Here is a 21906-nt window from a genome sequence, read left to right as displayed (position 1 = left end):
GTCTTGAATGTTGACTATACAAGAGAAGATGAAGTAGGAGAACAGGTTCTTCTTTTTTAGTTGTTGCAAAGGATTGTGTAATTGATTTTCTTATGCGCAGCAAGGAAACCTTCAAATTAGTCAATGTGGGCCTCCAACTCTCTTTACTGCCTTGCAAAACTCTGGTAATCTACTTATTGCTTTGGCACCTTTTCTACAAGCACAACCAACACAAGGTCTAACAAAAGCTCAAGCTCTCACCTCTAAACAACAAGAAATTGTTGCCACCCCAGCTTATCAAAGTAAGTAAGATATTGGAACTTCATCTAAGGGTTAAGATTTGTGCTTTTGATATGTTTTTGGTTGATTTATTCCTTGGAATGCAATGTTTCTTTTTATTCAGGGGAAACGAAAGCAAGAACTCAACAAAAAGAGTGATTGAAGAGACGAAAGGGTTTTTGTAAAAGAAGAGTGCCATGCTCTCTAAAAGCACATTTTGTATATTTTGGGGGCTATGGCCTATTTTTGAAAAGCTAATTAAATACCCTTGTGTGGGGAAGGCCACGCATAAGGGGGGGGAGATTGCACCCAACATGTTCTATTGAGCTAAGTATTTTAATTTTGTTAAGTGTTTGAATTTCAATTAATTTGATTTAGTTGAAGCTTGCGAAGCATTGGTTTTTATGGTTGAATCAATTCTTGTGAATTCTCTACTCTTCCACAATCTATCCTAGAGTAAGATTCCGGTTGCACCTATTCACTTGTATATTTCAACACCTCTTCCACAATCTATCCTAGAGTAAGATTCCGGTTGCACCTATTCACTTGTATATTTCAACACCTCTTCCACAATCTATCCTAGAGTAAGATTCCGGTTGCACCTATTCCCTTGTATATTTCAACACCTCCCCTCAAGTGAATACTCCTAGCACACCTGGACCCTATACCAAGTTTCCCTCTTACTTGATAGTCCGCGACCAGTGCCTCAAGTCCCTAAACTCATAGTCCTTGACACTTTCTCTCTCTATGTGTCTAAGGCTATTACAAGTGCACGTGACCTTGACTAAAGTGCTCACACATACATCTACCACATGGCCTACATCATCGATGGCTCAGAGGCGGTTTAACTCTGCTGGGGTAGGTTACATTGGATTTTGGGGTTTCACTCACTCTGCTGGGGTAGGTTACATTGGATTTTGGGGTTTCACTCACTCTCTCTCTCTCTCACTCACTCACTCACTCACTCTCTCTCTCTCTCTCTCTCTCTTTCTCTCTCTCATAAAAGATGATCTGACTCCACTTCCTTAGGAGCCTCCATGAAGTTTGCTGATGTCATTCCTTCTCCACTGGGTTTGCTGCAGCAGTCTCTTGTTCCTATGTCCATCCTTTTGTGTTTGGGTAAATAGGCACACATTGGGTGCCCATGGGCTATCCACTATTTGCCCATGATCCCATAAATGCATCAATGGCCAAATGTTCCCTTGCTAGTGTCCTGGGATGGAAAACAGGTAGACACCAAATTCCTAAATGCCTTGACTAATATTCTAGGAACCCAACCATGGGCCTAATTAGTGCTTGGAACCCAAGTATAACATTTATAGCTTCTTGCAAGTGGGTTACAACATTTATAGCTGAGACTCTAAGTGCTTTTTCTTGTTGCATACTAGAAATGAGTGGAACAACTCAAAGTAGAACTTGAGGGGTATGATGCCCTTGGATGAGGATTGGATCATGAACATTCTGTGTTATGCATTCTCTAGTCAATTTAAGAAACCACCTCATGCCTAAGATCATGTTTGCATTAGATAAAGGTGTGACTATGAAATCGCACACGTACACCATTTGGATCACTAACCTAGTGCTACTGACTCAACTCTAAGGCGTATGCCTATGCCAAAGCTGGCTATAGCCCTTTCAATTGGAGTCAACTCTAAGTGAGTTTGTTGTGAGCAACTCGCTCCAAGATCACATCCTATGTACTCCCACAATCAAACAAGACTACAACATGCTCACCCATTAATGCAACCATGACACTTAAGGAGGCCTGGGGGACTCCTCGACCTGGATGGAACTCTAATCTTTGTGATTCACAAAATCACTAGGGGATTTCCCTTCTTCTATACTCATACGCACTGTGGGGGAAACCCCTCCTGCTTATCAAGTGCTTTTATGGGAGATGATAAACAATGTTGTGGTCCAAAAAGGCTTCTCCAAGCCAGATTTTTTTGGCTTCATGGCTAATGAGGCTAGAGCCAACTAGAGGGCAGTTAAGATTGTCTCTAATAATGGACCAGAGAATATATTGAAAGGTTGTGAGTGTTCATGTCTTTTTCATTTGGGAACAAAGCTTGAACATCCATACAGTACAATATGTAGTTAGGAATTTTCAGGAAGAGCACAAGCTACTATGTCATCAATGGCATTGTGCATTGAGTGAGGAAAAGGCACTTTTAAAATACAGACACATTAGATCATGGTGGATGAACGGTAAAGTCGCTAATGCAAACTTACCACCAGGCATGGGTTGTTGGCTTAGTTGGTGGAATACTAGATATCCCCATTGGAGGAACATCTTGTAGGGGGTAAGTATTGTTTTCTTGGTTCTCGAAAAAAGAATAGCTTGTATTTTGAATCTAAATTGCCAACTTAACTATCTGGTTATAGAATGCAGTTGGATGATGTAATTAACTTAATTTCCCATTGTGGGATGTCGACGATGCTTGTGTACCGCACATGCCAACCACTAATCTAGCAGAAACAAAGCATGCAAGTTGGTTAGCAGGAGAGGGTTTCAGGGGAACCATCTCTTTATATGATGGAGCTATTTCAGACCTCACTAATGCCCTCTTGAAATCCACAAAAAAGCATGCATTCATGCAAGGCAAATATCATGGAGCAGGTCCCACAATAACAAAGTTGATGGAGAAGGCCAAACATCAAAAGCTCCAAGTCCGTCAGCACTAGCAGATTGGTGGGGGAAGCGTGAGTGGCACACCAATTCATGTGCTACCAAACTTTTTTGGTGACAACATTACTCTTAGCCGGCACGTTGAAAACCCATAGTTATAAATCTTGAGGAAGATAACTCATCACATTATCCAAAGTATGTCACAAAAAATGCAAGAAATAAGGTAGGAGATTAATCTTTCCACCTACTATTCCTTTAGCTACAAGAGGTCAAAAAAATGCAGAGGGAGAGACAACTAAAGCAGAGTTGCAAGAAATTGTGGAGAGTGACATACGCGATTCAATGTGGGCGCTATACGTCGAACATCTCTACACAGTAAGGTAACTTCCCAAGGATGGTTAGGTGGCCAAGATGGCAAGTGCAAAAAGAGCATCAAGAACTGCGGGCAAGGTGTTGCAGCTCCTTCTTTCTATGGTATGAGAGAATGGTCTAGGGGAAAAAGGCATTAGTTCATGTGGTTTTGTAACAACAGTGTGGATCATACTTGGAGAGTATGTAACACCATTTGTCAATCACTTGATAGACCCCGGTTGTTTGGCCAGCGGGACGAGGTACAAACCTAACTGTGGATGACATTCGAGAATTGGAGGCTGGTGGGTTTGTGTTGTAAAAGGGACAATGTCAAGAAGAAAATGATGTAGGCCAATGGTCAACAAGATACAGAAGTGGCATATCAGATATGGCAGCCAAGCGAATAGATTCGAAAATTTCAAGTACAACTACGGTCTTTGAGCATTTGGTCATTAAAGTTGGGCAGATGTAAGTTTTTGTAATTGAGACTGAGGAATCACTAGTGCGCAATAAAAAATACCGGGTGACTATGGAAAAGAATCCATCATGCACATGTACCAATTTTCAAATCTATGTAGGTGTGCTGGACAACCATATTGTGCATGCAAGTACCTTTACTTTGTATATTTACGTATCTTTGGGTTAGATGCGAACCATAATATGTTTATACATCAACCCACTCTAAAAAAGGAGGACCTAATGAGAATGTTCACTAGCAGGAGAACAATGTGAAAAGTACCTAGTACTGTTGATGACATTGTACTGTAGTTTTGAAAAGATCCTTCATGTTGTAATAATAAAATGTTCGACTATTTACCTTACATTTTTTTAAATGTTTTAGTAGGACAATTAATACGGTTATATGTCAATGCCTTGAATATGTTCATTCCATTCATCTACTTTTTCAAAAAGAAGTGGATAGACATGCATGTACTTTTCTAAATTGAGGAAAAAGCCATGCATGTGCTTTTCTAAATTTAGGGAAAATCCAAGTATCTACTTTTCTAAATTTAGTGGGTAACTATGCAAAGTAGCTTTTTGCTTTGTGTATCTATAAATTTGACCCCTGCCTCTTACTCTAATCCTCACTTCTAAATCTTGTTGCCTTCCTCTTCCTCTTGTTGCCTCCCTTGCCCTCTTATTGTATTTCTCTCCCTCTCTATTGTTCTCTTCCTTACAACCCTCATGAGCATCAACTACCTTTATTCATCTCTAATGGCTTCTTCTAATGTCCCTAGCTATACTCTGAAGGAAACCCTGGAAAAGGTTTGCAAATATTTATGCAACAAAATGGGTGGAGATGCAACAGAACATTTCAGAATCACGATAGAGGCCCGCAATCTTTGGACAAAGATGCTAGCAGATGAGCCTATTGATTCTGGAGATTTGTTCATGTGGAACATGAAGACTGAAAGCGCTATCGATACTTGGCGAAGTTTCGGATATATTGCTGAAGAGATGGAGGAGCCCTTACGGGAGGAGTTAAAGAATAAAGTAGCCCAAAAAAGTGTATAAGTGTAGGATCCGTAGGTAGTTATAGTATGTTTTCAATTTCAAACAATGTTAGATTGCAGTAGCCCCCATGTAATAACCTTTTTTAAGAATAAAGTGGTTTCAACTATAGATCGCCATGTCTTTTGTATTAATTGTGGGTTTGTTGCTGTAATGATTAATTATATCATATTTTAGGTTTATTGTATGTTTTGAATAGCAACGTCATGTTTATTGTATTAATTGTGGGTTTGTTGTTATGATTAATTATATCAAATTTTAGGTTTATTGTATGTTTTGAATAGCTGCGTCATGTTCTTATGTCTCTCTCTCTCTCTCACACACACACACACACTCTCTCTCTCTCTCTCTCCCTCTCTCTCTCTCTCAAATAATTATACCATGATCTCAATCATAATTGAAAAATTATTGACCTTAATAAATTTACATTCTTCATGGCTTCTACGCAAGGCATAGTAGATAGCTTGTATGTATAAATCTTGAAATTATTCACCTTGTTAATCGTACTCATCACCTTGTTAATTGTACTCACATGCAAAGATATGACGTCACATGCAAAGGCTTTAAATGCTATAAAATCATGTGCAAAGGGCATGGAGTACCATGCAATCACATGCACATATAATGACATCCAGATGCAATAAACATCCACATGTAATAACATCCAGATGCAATAACATCCACATGTAATAACATTTGGATGAAGAGATTATGTATAGGGAGGGTGGGACAAGGAGAGAGAGGGAGGGAGGGAGAGAGAGGGAGGTTGAGAGAAGAAGAGAGAGGGAGGGTGGGAGAGTGAAAGGGAGGGAAGAGGATGGGAGAGAAGGAGAGAGAGGGTAGTGTGGGACAAGGAGAGAGAGAGGGAAGAGGGTGGGAGAAGGAGAGAAGGGAGGGTGGGAGAAGGAGAGAGAGGGAGGGTGGGAGAAGGAGAGAAAGGGGGGTGGGAGAGAGAAAGAGAGAGAGGGAGAGGAGAAAGAGGGAGGGAGGAAAGAGGGTTGAAGAAGGAGAGAGAGGGTACTGTGAGATGGGTGGTGGTGGGAGAGAGGGAAGAGGGTGGGAGAAGGAGAGAAGGGAGGGTGGGAGAGATGAGAGAGAGGGAAGGTGGGAGAAGGAGAGAGAGGGAGGGTGGGAGAGTGAAGGGGAGGGAAGAGGGTGGGAGAAGGAGAGAGAGGGAGGATGGGAGAGAGAAAGGGAGAGAGGGAGAGGAGAGAGAGGGAGTGTGAGAGAAGGAGAGAGAGAGAGAGAGAGAGAGAGAGGGAAGAGGGTGGAGAGAGAGGGAAGAGGGTGGAGAGGAGAGAGAGGGAGGGTGGGCTAGGCTGGGCTGGGCGGTGGTGGGTGGAGATGGTGGTGGCAATAGTTAGAGAGAGATAGTTCAAGTAGAGAGAGAGGACATCTAAGAAAAGCTCCATCCACCAAGCTCCCTCAAAAATCACACTCTAGTGCAAAAAGCATAGCAAGGGAGAGGGCGGGAACTACATGCATGCACACACCCCACATGCATATATATGTGTATGTATGTAGTACATACATATATACCCACCTATGTATGTACATATATACATTACATACTCATACATATTATAAAAGTTGTATAGTATAATGTTTTTTAAACAGAGAGCAAGTCTTAGACTAAGCCATCAAAATGAGACATTTTTCACCTCATTTCAAGAAAACATATGTAGAAGACAAACACACAAATCTACACTTACTATAGACCTACATAGGTTTGTGTGGACGAGTTAGTTTTAGAAGAGCTTGAAGAGAGTATATTAAAAGCATGTGTTATAAGTTTATGTGGGGTTGTGTTTTGAATTGCATGTATATTTTACATTTGTACGTTTGGCATGGAAAGGAGTATCTATATAATGGGTTTATAAGAATCTATCAAAGGCGAAATATGGTAGCACACACACACACACACACACACACACACACACACACACACATGTAGATACATGTATCACATAGACCACACATGGACAATCACATGCTAATTTGTAAAAGAAAAAAGAGAAAATGTTACCATATAGCAATATGTGGCATGACTCTATTTCTTATATATTAGCCCATGAGGAGGGTCATTGATTGTTTGAGTGAAGTTATAATTAATATTTTCATGTTTGTTTTCTTTAAATGAGTGTGGAGCGAATTTGCAAGAGTGTGAAGAGAGTAAATTGTAAAGTATGTGTTCTAAGGTTATGTGGTGTTGTGATTTGAATTGCATCTATATTTTACATTGTATGTGCAATAACTTTGGCATGGAAAGGAGTATATATACAATGGGTTTACAAGAATCTATTAAGGACATAATATGGCCACACACACACATGTAGATTCATGTATCACATAGATCACACATGGATGCACATGCACAATCACATGTTGATTTGTAAAAAAAGGAAATGTTACCATATAGCAATTTGTGGCATGACCCTATTTCTTAATTAATTTTTAGCCCATGAGTAGTAATATGCTAACAAGTCAAGAGAAGAAGGGTGATTGATTCTTTGAGTGAAGTTGCAATTAACATTTTCACCCCATTTCAGGGAAACATATATAGAAGATGAACACACAAATCTACACTTACTATAGACCTACGTATGTTTGTGTGGACGAGTGAGCTTTGGAAGAGTTTGAAGAGAGTATATTAAAAGTATGTGGGGTTGTGTTTTGAATCACATATATATTTTACATTTGTATGTGCAATAACTTTGGCATGGAAAGGAGTATCTATACAATGGATTTACAAGAATCTATCAAAGACGGAATATGGTGACACACACACACACACACACACACACACACACACACACACACACACGTAGATGCATGTATCTCATAGATCACACAGGGATGCACAAGGACAATCACATGTTACCATATAGCAATTTATGACATGACTCTATTCCTTATATATTAGCCCATGAGGAGGGTGATGGATTGTTTGAGTGAAGTTACAATTAATATTTTCATGTTTGTTTTCTTTAAATGAGTGTGGAGAAAATTTGCAAGAGTGTGAAGAGAGTATATTGTAAAGTATGTGTTATAAGGTTATGCGGTGTTGTGATTTGAATCGCATCTATATTTTACATTGTATGTGCAATAACTTTGGCATGGAAAGGAGTATATATACAATGGGTTTACAAGAATCAAAGGCAAAATACGATCACACAAACACGCGCGTACGCGCACGTAGATGCACATGCACAATCACATGCTAATTTGTAAAAAAAGGAGAAAATGTTACCATATAACAATTTGTGGCATGACTCTATTTCTTAATTAATTATTAGCCCATGAGTAGCAACATGCTAACATGTCAAGAGCACGAGGGTGATTGATTCTTTGAGTGAAGTTGCAATTAACATTTACAAGAGGCCAGCAAAAACACATGTTCACTAGACATACACACATATACATAAGCACGCAAGGCAAGCAAAAACACATGTTTACTAGACATACACACATATTCACACACACTTATATGTATATATGTAAATACACACACACACACACACACACACACACACACACATATAAAGAGAGGAGACTTGGTCCTATTTGTGTGTGTGTGTGTGTGTGTGTGTGTAATGTCTTTATTCTAGGATAACCAATTGTCTTATTATAAATGAAATTTTTATTTCAAATAATACGTACATATTAGATATGTGAATTTCTATTTCAAGTGATGTACTTTTTAGACATACATACATTTACACACACACTTTTTAGACATACACACATTTACACACACATATATATGTATACATACCAATATACATATATATAGAGAGAGGATGTATTTGTGTGTGTGTGTGTGTGTGACAAAGAGAGGGTGAGAGAAAAGTAAGTGTTTTAGGAGGTCTTATATATATGGCAAGCATGGTGTGTTTATATATATATATATATATATATATATATATATGTATATATATATATATGTATATATATATATATGTATATATATATATATGTATATATATATATATGTATATATATATATATAGGTTGTCAAGTTGAGGACCATGAGGCCCAAAATGGGCTTCAAATATAAGGACTTTTTCTCCTCTTCCCATGAGGACAAATCTGTGTTTTTATGCATGCGAGAATACTCTTGCCCGTCGGAGACGCGTAGTTTCAATCAACATGACATAAGCATGGTTTCATGGAAATACAACACTTCTTTAAGTATTTACTTCGCTTGCAACTTGCAATGCCTAGTTATACCACCTCAACAAATTAATTAATTGCCAAACAAAATTTGGCACCCATATTAGGGCCAAGGAAAACCCTCTTATACATAACTTGCCTTTAGCCACTTTACCCACAACCTCAAGTGCACTGTAATTTAAAAGATAAAGTAGATTTGTTTGCCTAAACCCATTGGGCAACATCCTTCTTGGGATAAAAAGCACAGAATTTTCTCTCGCGATGTCCGCTAACTGTGTCCAAGGCACAGTTAGCGGCACTTTAAGCCACCTATCAAAATATATAAGAGTTGGAGTTGAAAATTCTAGTGCTCACAACATACTTTTTTCCTAGCCAGTGAGAGGACAAGGTTGGAGTATAACCGGGCTTCATTAAATCATAATTTTATAATTGGTCAGTTCTACAATCTGTTTTCTTTCAAGAAAAGGTTAGCCAAATTTTTTTGAATTTCAAAATGCCATGTTTTTTTGGAGCACTTCAGATCTGCCCACTCCTATAGTGGAGAGTGATGGTGGCATGTAATTTCACTATCCTCCATTGCAATTAATAAAAAAAAACTTTGAATTGTGGAGGAGGAGCTTTATTTGGGTGCAAAAAGGAGTGGTGGACCGTGGAGGGGATATATGTATTGAGGAGATTCAAGATTCTAGGTAGGGGGGGTGGGGGGGTCAGCTGTTGGATAAGGTAGGCCACAAACGCTCCAGAGAACACATTCTATCTATGGCATGAGAAAAAATAAAACCAGCTTAAGAAAAAATAAAACCAGCTTAAGAAAAAATATTTCTGGAATAAATACTGGAGGTATTCTATCCACTTCGAGGGTGGCGTCTTTCGATTGGAGCTGAGCTCTCTGCCTTCTGCGCTGCCTTCTGTCTTTCTTGCTTTTCTTTGGCTGGTTTTTTCTTGTACAGCCACCTATCTTAGCTCGCTCCACGCAGTGTTGGGCTTTTTTTCCCTGCTCCTGTTGCTCGCCCATCTCTGCATTTGTTGCCTTCCATGAGTCGGGGAGATTAAGATGGGTATCTAAGCTCAACCCTTACGAAGAGGGGCCTAATTCTTGCAGTAATCCTTTCACATCCATCTCTTACTTCAGTGATTATGTTAATCTCATGGCTCAATGACCTGCTAATCTGGCTTATTAGCCTCCCTCTGCTCTAAACCCTTGTAGACATGGGGGGGCTGTCACGATGCCCTACAATGTAACTCGAAATACCTGCAGGCAGAGCAGATCCTAAATACAATTCTGTGCTGTAACTCTTAAAAGTTCACTTTGAATGCCCCATGGAGGCTTCTACATACTGCAGCAGTCCACAAAGTAAAGCATGTTTAAAGTCTCTGCCCAACCTTGGATGCCATCCTTTGAAGAGGCACACCTTTCATGTATGTGGGGTCCATTCTAGAAGCACGTCTTCGAAGCTTGGAAATCTCTCGAGGCCTTCAAAGCAATCAGATCTATCAATGCCTCCCATGTGTTATAAACTAAAGTACTTATGCTCACATGGAGCCAGTTGCAGCATGTGGTTCAGGATGCATGCCCATAGGGATCCTACTCATGGAGATATAATGAGAAACAAGGCAAATTTATGCACCTGGAAATCAAGTTGGAATCCTAAGTACAGTAGGTTTATGCCGCTTATGGCTATGTTATCGTCGTTTGCAGAGGCAGATGAGGGCAACCTGGGTGAAAACTCTGGAGAAAAGGATGTCAAATATTACATGGACAACATGTCACTTGTAATGAACAATGATGAAAATGAAGTCGATGGGGAAGCTGATGCGAAAGGAGCAGGCTCAACTACTGGAATGGCAGAAGCTTTCAATATCTCTTCTAGAACAGCCTTTGGTATCACAGCCGCAGTATCAGTTGCGGCACTTCTGCTACCATTGATGATGAACTCTGTCACGGGTGGGTTAACCTTGAAAACCAGTGTGCTCTCTTATGTTACATTGCTGTGTGGATTCTACATGGCCTGGAACATTGGTGCCAATGATGTGGCCAATGCAATGGGCACCTCTGTGGGCTCAGGTGCCCTTACTCTCCGTCAAGCTGTGCTGATAGCAGCAGTTTTGGAGTTCTCTGGAGCTTTTCTAGTGGGTTCTCATGTTAGCCACACCATGCAGAAAGGGATCTTGATGGCGGGATTTTTCAATGGCAGGGATTCTTTGTTGTTTTCCGGGATGCTTTCATCTCTTGCTGCTGCAGGCACATGGCTGCAGGTAAGCTTGTTTCTTAATGGGCTTGCTAATGTTCTCTTAGTACGAGGAACTGTAGTTTTTTATAATGTTCTTTCTCTCAAGTAGTCAGTTTGACTTGTCAAACAGTAATGTGCTTCCTCATAATCTCTTCCTCTTGGCATGTTTCTATGTGCAACTTTTGCGATGAGACCTCATGCCCCATAGATATCTTGAATGTGCAAGATAAGTGACCCCCCCTAGGTACTGTGGCATGTTGGTGAAATTGACAATATGGGACTCATCCTGAGCAGGAGCATGCGAGGTTGTATCCATGTGTTCTCGATATATGGCTGTTTAAGTCCATCTCTGGTAATATCTTTCTGCTTGTGTCTGGACAATTCAAGATGCCAAAGTGGCGCATTTTGTCAGGTGGCTGTGGTGGACGTGTGACCATTCTGATGACATGTGTGACAAGGGTACATGGAGACAACAACATGTAAGAGTAGGGTTGAGAAGGCGTACAACAACACACCCTCACTGGGTGTCATGATGGTCTGCAATCCTTGCATTGAATCTCACAACCAACCAGTTGTTGGGTATATCCTGACACAAGGCAAGTACCATACACAAATGTCCTATGCTCACATGCCCTTGCATATTCCAAAACATTGAATGGGTAGGCACATGCAACTTCCTCAAATATTGCATACATGTGTTCCTTGCACTACTGTTGGAACACGTTACGATTGTCTCTATCTCAGCAAAAATAATCAGCCCATACATGGATAGCTTCCCCCCCTGCCAAACAGTGTCTTCAATCTCTGGCCATCTGGAAAGGGATTTGTCCTCCCCTTGGACCAGCCATACATTCATCACAAGAACAACTTCAAAGTGTCTTATAAAGAACCAAGCTTACCACAAGAATTCTCGGATTTGATACCTTTGTTACTGGGTTTGAACTCCTTAAACAGCTTCTTATGGTGGAGGTCTTCATATTTCTTTGCCTTCGATTTCGAAAGCTTGATGTCCTAGACAGTTTCACGTGCTTCTCTGACCCCGGCTCGAAAAACAAAAAACAAAATTTCACGTGCTTCTTCCTGAATTGTGCTATCCACATGGCCAGTATGCGGCTGGTCATTTTAGATTAATAATCAAGCCTCACAAGATAGACTGTCTTCCAACGAACTGATACCAATGTAATCAGGATCCCATCCCTGCTTCCAAGACTCCTGCTCTGTCCCATGGCTGAGTATGCGGCTGGTCATTTTAGATCAAACAAATTAATAATCAAGCCTCACAAGATAGACTGTCTTCCAACATCACGGAAAGAACTGATACCAATGTAACCAGGATCCCATCCCTGCTTCCAAGACTCCTGCTCTAGCCCACCACAAGGGCAGATTGTGGCTGCTGTCAAAATAATAAACAACTAACCTTGCAAAAGAAGAAAATGCTACGAAGGTGCTGCCAGAACTCAGTGAGAATGGGCTTTTCATGTCTTGTGCTTGCCAGTGCTTCTGTCTGTCCATTGTCCTGGATCTCACTGCACTCTAGTAGTGGACTGTTGTCCAAATCTAGAGTTGTCAAGAGGGATACGCAGCAACAAGAAAAGGAGTGGATCTGTGTACTAGGTGCTGCCATAAAAGCTGATTACTTGGGCTTGCTGTATGGGGGGGCACAGATTATCCTTAGTGGCGTCTTAAATGAGAAAGTGGCGATAGAGTGTTGAGAAAGATAAGGCATTTAGCCTATAACAGCATTTTACCTTGTGAACTTCATATCAATCAATACAAGCATTACAATGTACGGGGCAATCATTTGTTTTCAGTTTGTTTCATCTCACACACTCTCTCTCTCTTCTACACACACCCCATGGATGCCCATGACCCTCCATAGCTGCTGGTTTGCTAACCCTAAGGCCTACAAAAACAGGGGTGCGGGTGGAGATACGGGCTAGGAGAAAGTCCTTCTAGGGCTTGCCACACGCGGAAGAAGTGCATGAACTATCAACTTGCCCAAAAGGACATGGCTCTGAATAGAGGGATCGATGATGCCAAGGGCCCCCCCTGTGTCAAGGCTAGAGATCACTCTCCAAGCCACCTTGGCCCCCGCGTAGGCCTCCCATCGCTACCAGCCCAAAGAAAGTTGCGGATCAACCGTTGAACCTAACCAATGCAAGCCCGCGAAAAGGCCTAGCAAGAGGTGATGTACCGCATAGTGCCGAGAAGAACTTGGTTTGCCATCATGACCTGGCCAACTAAGGAAAAGCCTGGCTGAACTCTCTCTCTCTCTCTCTCTATATATATATATATATATATACCTAGATGAATCCAGGAATATGCCCAAATTCAGCTTTTAGGAACGTGCGTGCTATATACTCATGGTAGTCAACCCACAAGACTATATAACTATCAACTCCATTATGCATAGTATGGACTAGATACTACGACATCCCACTAACGTCATTAACAACTTCTTTTGAATGCTCAAAAGAAGATTGGCTAGCTGTTGCTCCGGGGAAATATCAATACCAACTTGGCATCCAAGATAACGAATTGGAGTGCCGCTCTGGATCCATTGAAAAGCCTCAACTGGCCTTTGAGTCGGGTTGGGCGATGAGACAACCCAGAATCCACATGACTTGCGCGATCTGAGCATCGGATGTACAACAGAAGATTTCTATCGCATCAGTGAATCTCTAGAGATTCCCCTCATCACCGGATAAGTAAGCTGTTGTGTCATCGGCAAACTTTGAGTCAAGCAGCTCCTTCTGCGACGAGCGGATGGGAAGACGCAGCCCTTGTAGCTCTGTCCCTTGTGTGGAGAGAAAACTGCTCATGGCCTCGGCAACAAATAAGAAGAGAAAAGGTGCTAATGGGCAACCCTGCCAGACCGTGCAAGAAAGTGGAAATCTATCACCTTTGCCCCCTAAATGAGAACTTGGCGTCACGTGCAGTCTCACATCTCAGATTTGAGAAAACTGCTCATGGCCTCGGCAACAAATAAGAAGAGAAAAGGTGCCAATGGGCAACCCTGCCAGACCGTGCAAGAAAGTGGAAATCTATCACCTTTGCCCCCTAAATGAGAACTTGGCGTCACGTGCAGTCTCACATCTCAGATTTGATTCATGGCATTCAGACATGCTTTATCCAGGATAGGAGCATCTTAGATAACATCTTCACTTTTTGGGAGGCGACCGCCAGCGGCCACGCTCTGCTTTCGCTTGGAGGATTTGTCTGTACTGCTCCTGGACTTTGAGAAAGCCTATGACACAGTGGATTGGGCTTTCCTTGAGGGCACCATGCTTAGGATGGGGTTCTCGGTGGTCGGATGGATCCTTCAGTGCTTTATTCTGCTGCTCATAGCTAGGTCCTCATTTAGGGGGCCAAAGGGGATAGGTTCCCGATTACCAGATCTGTCTGATAGGGGTGTCCCCTTGCCCCCTTCCTCGTCCTCTTTGTTGCTGAGGCGAAGATGAGCAGTTTCTTGGCCGCCTAAGGGACTGGGCTATAGGGTCTCCGACTCCCCATCTGCTATCAAGAGGAGCTTTTAGACTCGGAGTTTGCCGATGATACTGCCGCCTACCTCTTAGGAGAGGAGGAGAATCTTCAGAGATTTGCATAGGCCATCGAGGTCTTCTGCATGGCGTGAAGAGCTTAGGATCAACTGGCATAAGTCATGTCATTTTTGGGTTGGATCCTCACTTAACCCGGCTTAGAGACCAATTGAGTCTTTTCAGCGGATTCCTTGTGGCACACCAGTTAGATATTTGGGATGTTAGGTGCGGATCGATATTTCGCCAAAGCAGCATATTTGCCACTTCTTCTGAGCATTCAGAAGAAGCTTCTTTGCTGAAGCACCACACGGTTCTCGCTCGTTGGCCGCGTGGTGGTGGCCAACCAGGTGCTCATTGTGGTACATTACCTCTTGCTGGGCGTTCCCCCAAGCTGTCTCCCAACTTCAGTAGGCTACCCCGAAAGACCCACGATAGACATCTTTGCATGGATGTGCGGCCGCAATCAGATTACCCTTGTCAGCGACTCTGCCACCCCCCCTCGATTGGCAGACCCCCCTTTAGGATCCCCCCCCCTCTCCCCCGGAGCGGTTTGGTGCTTTCACTCGACATGATTTCCCTCTAGTAAACCTTGATTCTGATGGGGGGCCAGCACTTATTTTCTCAGTTGGACCTCAGGGCCGGCTGATCCTTTCCCCCCACAGAGGACTACAGTGGTGGCTCTCTTCAGCAGGTGCAGATTCTTGGCTTTCATAATCATCAGTGGCACGTTGACCCTCCCCCGGCCAAGGTGGCCAGCGACTGTTTCTGGTGCCTATGGCTCTGGGAGAGCCGACCTCTGACTGGCGTCGTCCAGTGGGATCCTAGCGAGCAGGAGTGGCAGGACCCCTTTCAGCCCAAAGAGCCCGACCACACCCTTATTTTATTACTCAGTGAGAATGGGTCGCAAGATCCAGATACATGAAGTTGATGGCACCCTGACAGTAACAGACTATTGGGCAACCCAGGCCATCTTTTCCAGCTTCCTCCAAGATTTTTGGAGGTGGCTGTGGGATAGTTATTAACCTAGGAAGGTCACACTCTTCCTCCGGCAGTTAGCCCACCGCAGCCTTTTTGTTGGCACCTAGTTGGGCATTGGAGGACAGCCGGCACTGTACCGCGACTGTCCCAAAGCACAACAGGTTTGGCAGAGGATCCTTTACCTATACACGTCGGTGCAGTCACGCCGCGTACTATCACATGGGGGGCAGTTGCCTGGGTGACAGGCCAGCCCCGCTCTTTCCTATGAGGAGACAGCAGGTGGGCAGGCCCTCCAGTTCACACTGCAGGATTGATACAGTTCCCACCCCTGACAGTTCGGCAAAGCCCTGGTCTCTCCAGTAACCAGCCCGAGATGTGAGATCATCAGCAGCATAGCTGTATGGCATATTTGGCAGGCTTGTTGCAGCGAGGCCATCGAGGGTACTCTCACCCTTCTAGCTGAGTCCATCCGTGCCATTTGGACCGACATCATTCATACCCTCCGGGCCACGGCGGGGGGGGGGGGGGGGGTCGGATCACATGCGCAGATGGCGAGAGGCTTCCTGCGCACATGGTGCACAGGTCCCTTTCTCACTGATCAGGCTGGTGAGATTACTTGGCATTATAGGCCGCCAATTCCCCCCCCCCCCCCCCCGCGCCCCCTCCCCTCCCCTTCTCCTTGTATGAGGTAGTTTCCCCCTGAGAGCGGCCAGCCATGGAGGGAAACACCCTGCCCCCATCTGTATGTTTCCCTTTCGAGGGTGCTGAGCATGTACATCCACTAGCCCACGGGCTGCTATTTTTTAACTAATAGAAGAATCTAAAGTCCATAAATCCTAATAAGTGTGTAGAATACTGATAAAGGCCTGTAAATCCAGTAAACGTGGGAAATAGTGGCACATAGGCATGGATTTGGAACACAGTCGATGAGGGCTCTGGGAATAAATCACTGCCATGGATCTAGGGGATCACTGTCCAGCTGGCAACAAATTCCTATCCTGGCAGATGGATCCCAGCTTGAAGGAGACTAGCTGCAAATCTGGAAGAGTGGCTACTTCAGCTTTGTGGAAGTGAAGATCATGTATATCCTGGATGTTTTTCAGAGAGAGAGAGAGAGAGAGAGAGACCTACACACAACTGCATTGAAGTAAGCAAAGTGTTTTTCTATATTTTGTGCAGGTTGCTTCCTACTATGGATGGCCAGTGTCTACAACTCATTGCATTATTGGTGCCCTAGTTGGGTTTGGACTAATCTATGGAGGCGTGGGGGCAGTTTATTGGAGCTCCTTGGCAAGGGTAGTATCCTCATGGGTCATTTCGCCATGCATGGGAGCTGCCATGTCATTTACCGTCTATAAGTTTATCCGGATGGTAAAGTCATACCTTCTCCATATTTTTATTATCAGTCTATAACCTCATAATCAATCTATAACCTTGTCATATTGCTAATGCAGTTTGTGTATAGTGCACCTAATCCTGGGCAAGCAGCAGCCACTGTAGCTCCTATAGCAGTATTTGTGGGGGTTGTGGCCTTCTCTTTAACTGCCTTTCCCATGACTGGAAACCCTCTTTTAGTGTCTGCACGAGCGCTTGCTTGTGGTGCATTAGGTGGCTATCTTATGCACGTCATCATCAAGCGGCAGTTTGGAAGTCTTCTTGGGGCCTACTGTGAGGTTCCGTCCGATGTAAATGTGGAAAAGGCCAGTGGCTGGATGAGTTTTCTCCGGGACGTTGGTGGACCCACTGGATCACAGTTGAGGATTGTCTATGGTGTTTTTGGTTACCTTCAAGTATTATCTGCATGCTTCATGTCTTTTGCCCATGGTGCAAATGATGTTGCCAATGCTATTGGTCCGATATCTGCTGCCCTAGAAATCCTACATGGGACTGGACTAGGTGGAGGCAATCTTGCCATACCAACTGATGTTCTAGCTTGGGGAGGATTTGGTATTGTGGCTGGACTGCTTGTATGGGGTTACAGGGTGATAGCAACCATTGGGAAGAAGATCACAGAGCTTACACCAACAAGAGGCTTCGCTGCGGAGTTTGCGGCTGCAACTGTGGTCGTGATTGCCTCGAGGCTCGGATTGCCCATATCTGCAACACACACCTTAGTGGGTGCTGTGATGGGCGTTGGCCTGGCCCGGGGTTTGAACAGTGTCCGTGGGGAGACGGTCCGGGAGATTGTGGTCTCTTGGATCATAACCATCCCTGTGGGCGCTTTACTGTCTGTGGCATACACACTGATTCTTACAAAGTTGCTCACAGGTGGGCTGTGAGTGAGCCTTGCCCTCAGAAAACAATGCCAATTTTTAAAGACATTTGCCACATGCTGTTGCCTACATATCACATGTAATAATGATTTGGCCAGGGTAATGCTTGGCCGGTGTACACTACACATTTCACAAGGAATTGACATCATTGCAATGTTGTCACTGCTAGCCTCAGGCAAATCCATACCTTTTAAGTGTCAAAGATCTTTGGTTGAACACTTAAATTTATTATGCCCAACCATTTAAGGTGAAGTGAAGCAAGTGGTTGCAAAGATTTATAAGTCTGATCTGTAAGGTTTGGCTGCTGTCCAGTGCTCTTCTCTGTGTCCCTCGTTGCTTTTAACTGGCTTTTTAAAAGGCAGAAAGACGTGTGCATGTGCTTCCAACTTCTGCTCTGATTTCACAATTTGTCATGATAGGTAAAAGGGACAGCTTACAATTTTGGTTTTACATTGGGGGTAATAGGTATACTTCAATAATCAATGGTCAAGAGGACCAATTTACCCAAGTTTGAATTGGCTAACTGTCGGATGACCGGTCAAGGGTCCTTGGGATAGTTTGATGCTGAAAAATTCTTCTCTGGGGTGGTGGATATGAAGCAAAAACAGGCCAACCTTTCTGCATCCCATCATGGGGCAGATTGGTTGGCTCGTCATGTTGGCCACAGGCTGAGTTTGAATCATTGAACCATGACCCTTCAAGGGTCCTTGGGATAGTTCCTACAGTGCTAAAAAACTTTTCTCCCAGTGTGGTTTTAAAGTCAACCTTCTCCTGGGGGGGTACTCTTTTCTTTTTGAAGTGTGCCCTTCCATTATTGAAGCTAGTAATAAAATTTGCCCTGGTTCACCAATGTGTATCTTGGCTTTACATGTTGTATCAGACGCCGGGAGTAGATATATAACTATAAGTTGTGCTTATAGCATATGATCAATTTTTCCTTGTTCATAAGACTTATCATATATTCACAACTATTTGGTGTCCATAGAGCCAAACATTCATAAGACTTATCATATAACAAATAAAATTCACAACTATTTGCTGTCCATAGAGCTAAACATTTACAAGGCTATCGTATGACAAATTACAAATTCACAATTCCGTGGTGTCTACACAGCAAAACATTCACAAAAAGTCTACATATATGTACCCATATGGGTAAAATGAACATGGGCAAAAAAACCAAGTAGATATAACCCTTGCATCACAGCAAGAAATATATTGAATTTTTGTGAAAAAGCAGTAGCTTATTTTCTACTATAATAAAAAAGCAGTTTACCAGCTTGGAAGCTTGGATGTGATAGCTGATCTGGACCCACGACTTGACTGCCAATTGGTCAACCTCCTTTTTCCCATGATGGCAATTGGAGTAGAGCTCTGCCTCGTTCTGCATCTACTAGGGAGGAGAGGTGACTAGGAGGCAACCTTTGAGATGGTTGAAACCAGTTGGTGATCTACAACCCTAAGCATACAATTGTGTGAGAGAGACCACAAAAGTCTCGGCTTCCTAGAGATTTCCATTAAATAAAGCAGGATTTACATCCATATGCATCATTGGCCACTCCTCTGCTAAGGTCAAGATAGTGCAAAAAGCAAACGCCATGTCTCTTTAAAGCACGTGCAAATCTCTTGGCCATGGCCATGTACTGCTTAACTATGTACACCCAATGACCTTGTGTTTCTTTGGACAATCCACAAGGTCCCAAGTGTGGTACTCTACTATGGAGCCATACTCAGACTACATGGATACCCCAAGTGTGGTTCTTTATGATGGAGTCATACTCAGACTACATGGATACCCAAAAGTGTGGTCATACTCAGACTACATGGATACCCAAAGTGTGGTTCTTTATGATGGAGTCATACTCAAACTACATGGATAAATCGTTTAATTTGCATCTACTTGCATGTTTCATTGACAAGGACACCTTCATCATCTCTATTATGAGTACATAATCGATGATGTCTTCTTGAGTCCTCTTCTCCTTTATCCTGTTTATCAACAAATGTTTGATGGTGCATTTGTGAGGGTCGTTGGTTTTTCCATGTCCAAGAGTTGCTCGACCCACTTAAAAAAAGGCTTAGTGGCAAGCTTGTTATCTTCATCACTCATGAGATTTCAGCTTGTATAGAATGGGTGAAGTCAACTCTTTTTACTTTAGAGAGGGAGCCCACTATTCTATTACTAGTGGTGGTGTTGATTAGGCTATGATTCCTTAGGCTATTTAATGAAGCAAAGTGATGAAGTAGAGGGAGTCTCCTCCCTCATTTAATTTGGTTGTTCTAAAGGTACAACATCCTTCCTCGTCACAATCTTCCTTGCCTCTATCCACACTTTATCCTAAACACATGCATTTGTAACTTTTACCATCCCATTTGGTTTATAGGTAACAAAGTAGTCACTTCCAAAGATTTTAAAATGTGCAACTAAAGGTTTCTTACTTGAGTAGGCTCCCTAGGATTTTGGTGGGATTGGAAATTTCAAATAAAATTACCAGAGCTCAAGCACAGCTTTATCCAACACGAGAACACAATCTCATGACCCTCGAGCTATGGGATGTGTTAGGTCAACCAACACTCACGGCACATCCTGAAAGGATTACCTTCACACAAGACTTGAACATGCCATGTATGGGGTACTTTGAACATACAATGTATATTGAAACTAACCCCCTCACTTGCAAGCTTTTTGTGGTTGAATATGTGTTGGAAGCAGATTTAATCTTGGGGCATAAATGGACTGTTGTTGTGCTGCCCAAGCACAATTGTGCTTTGCTACTAGTGATAGAGTCATCATGATGGTCAACGACAAAAAGTTGACAATGAAAAAAAGTTGACAATAGCGTAGAGGATCAAACTTTAATGGATATCTATGATGCTGAACGCAAAAAGAATACAAGCCTCTTCCACAAAAAGCCCCTCTACACAATGACCTACCATCCACGTCAACAACCAACTCTGATAAAGCCTCTACTCCTTTAACCCCATCCTCACCTACGAAGTTTAATGCAAAAACTTGTAACAATCAACATCTATTCTTGAAGAAGTTCCCATAGCCCAAACCATCTATCTCTAACAAGGAACCCAAAGGAAAGGCCTCGGAGCCTATGCATCTTCATCGACAAACCTCACCAAAGGAGACAACCACATGCTCAAAGGCCTTATCATTGACAGCCACTCCACAAAAGAGACTCTACTCTCATCATCATCAACAATGCCCATGAGTCTCAAACCTGCATCCTCAGCACCAACCAAAGTCAAGGAGGGCCCCAAACCTTACACATCAACCCTAAAGAAAACTCCACCAAGACTCCCACAATCACAATATCTTAATAGTATCATTCCTTAATTGCTTAGGTGTAACTCCTATATATAGCATTTTTTATTACCTCGACAAAAAGGTGGTAGATAAACCTTTTCCTTTAAGCATACTCTAAGCCATTTCAAAGATATTGATATTCTTGCATTTTGCTACTCTATGGTAATTTGTCTCTTTATTCTAAGCTTCTTGCAATTAGACATGAATTCTCCACCTCTATCTGTTTTAAACTTCTTCAGCTATCTCATTCTCAATCAATGCAAGCCATTCATTGAATTTTCCAGAAGCCTTGGTCTTCTCCTTCAAAAAATATACCCAGATCTTCTTACCCTAGTCATCAATAATTAGTATTAAAAACTATCAATAATTTTCCAAAAGCCTTGTCCTTCTCCTTCAGAAAATATACCCTTACTCTAGTCATCAATAAGTAGCAACATAAAGTAGAAAAAACTATCCAAAAATATGGCATTGATCTTTTCATAGAGATTAGCATAGATAAGTTAAAGAGAAGATTGTGCTCTAAAGCTGGCCTCTTGCAAAAATAATTTCCAATATAGCTTGCTTATTAGGCAAGCTTCACATGCATACGTAGTAGATGTTCCTAAAGTTCCACTTTTTTGCATCTCACTCAAGATAAAATAGCTCA

At 42.6% G+C, this 21906-nt stretch overlaps 1 protein-coding gene across 1 annotated transcript; it reads left to right on the top strand.

Annotated features, from left to right (window-relative positions):
* Window positions 1–9774: 9774 nt before the first annotated feature.
* LOC147625243 (inorganic phosphate transporter 2-1, chloroplastic-like) lies at window positions 9775–18225 on the top strand. The gene is made up of 3 exons (XM_086818519.1): window positions 9775–11179; window positions 16851–17042; window positions 17126–18225. Exons 1-3 carry the CDS (start codon window positions 10244–10246, stop codon window positions 17948–17950), a joined length of 1953 nt encoding a protein of 650 aa, XP_086674645.1. The 5' UTR covers window positions 9775–10243; the 3' UTR covers window positions 17951–18225.
* The last annotated feature ends 3681 nt before the right edge of the window (window positions 18226–21906 follow it).

The sequence above is a fragment of the Cibotium barometz genome, chromosome 24 (genome assembly GCF_041138505.1).
Source record: "Cibotium barometz isolate CiBa-2024 chromosome 24, ASM4113850v1, whole genome shotgun sequence".
Lineage (NCBI taxonomy): Eukaryota > Viridiplantae > Streptophyta > Polypodiopsida > Cyatheales > Cibotiaceae > Cibotium > Cibotium barometz.
The sequence above is the reverse complement of the archived record's forward strand: the minus strand, read 5'-3'. Positions and strand labels throughout refer to the sequence as shown.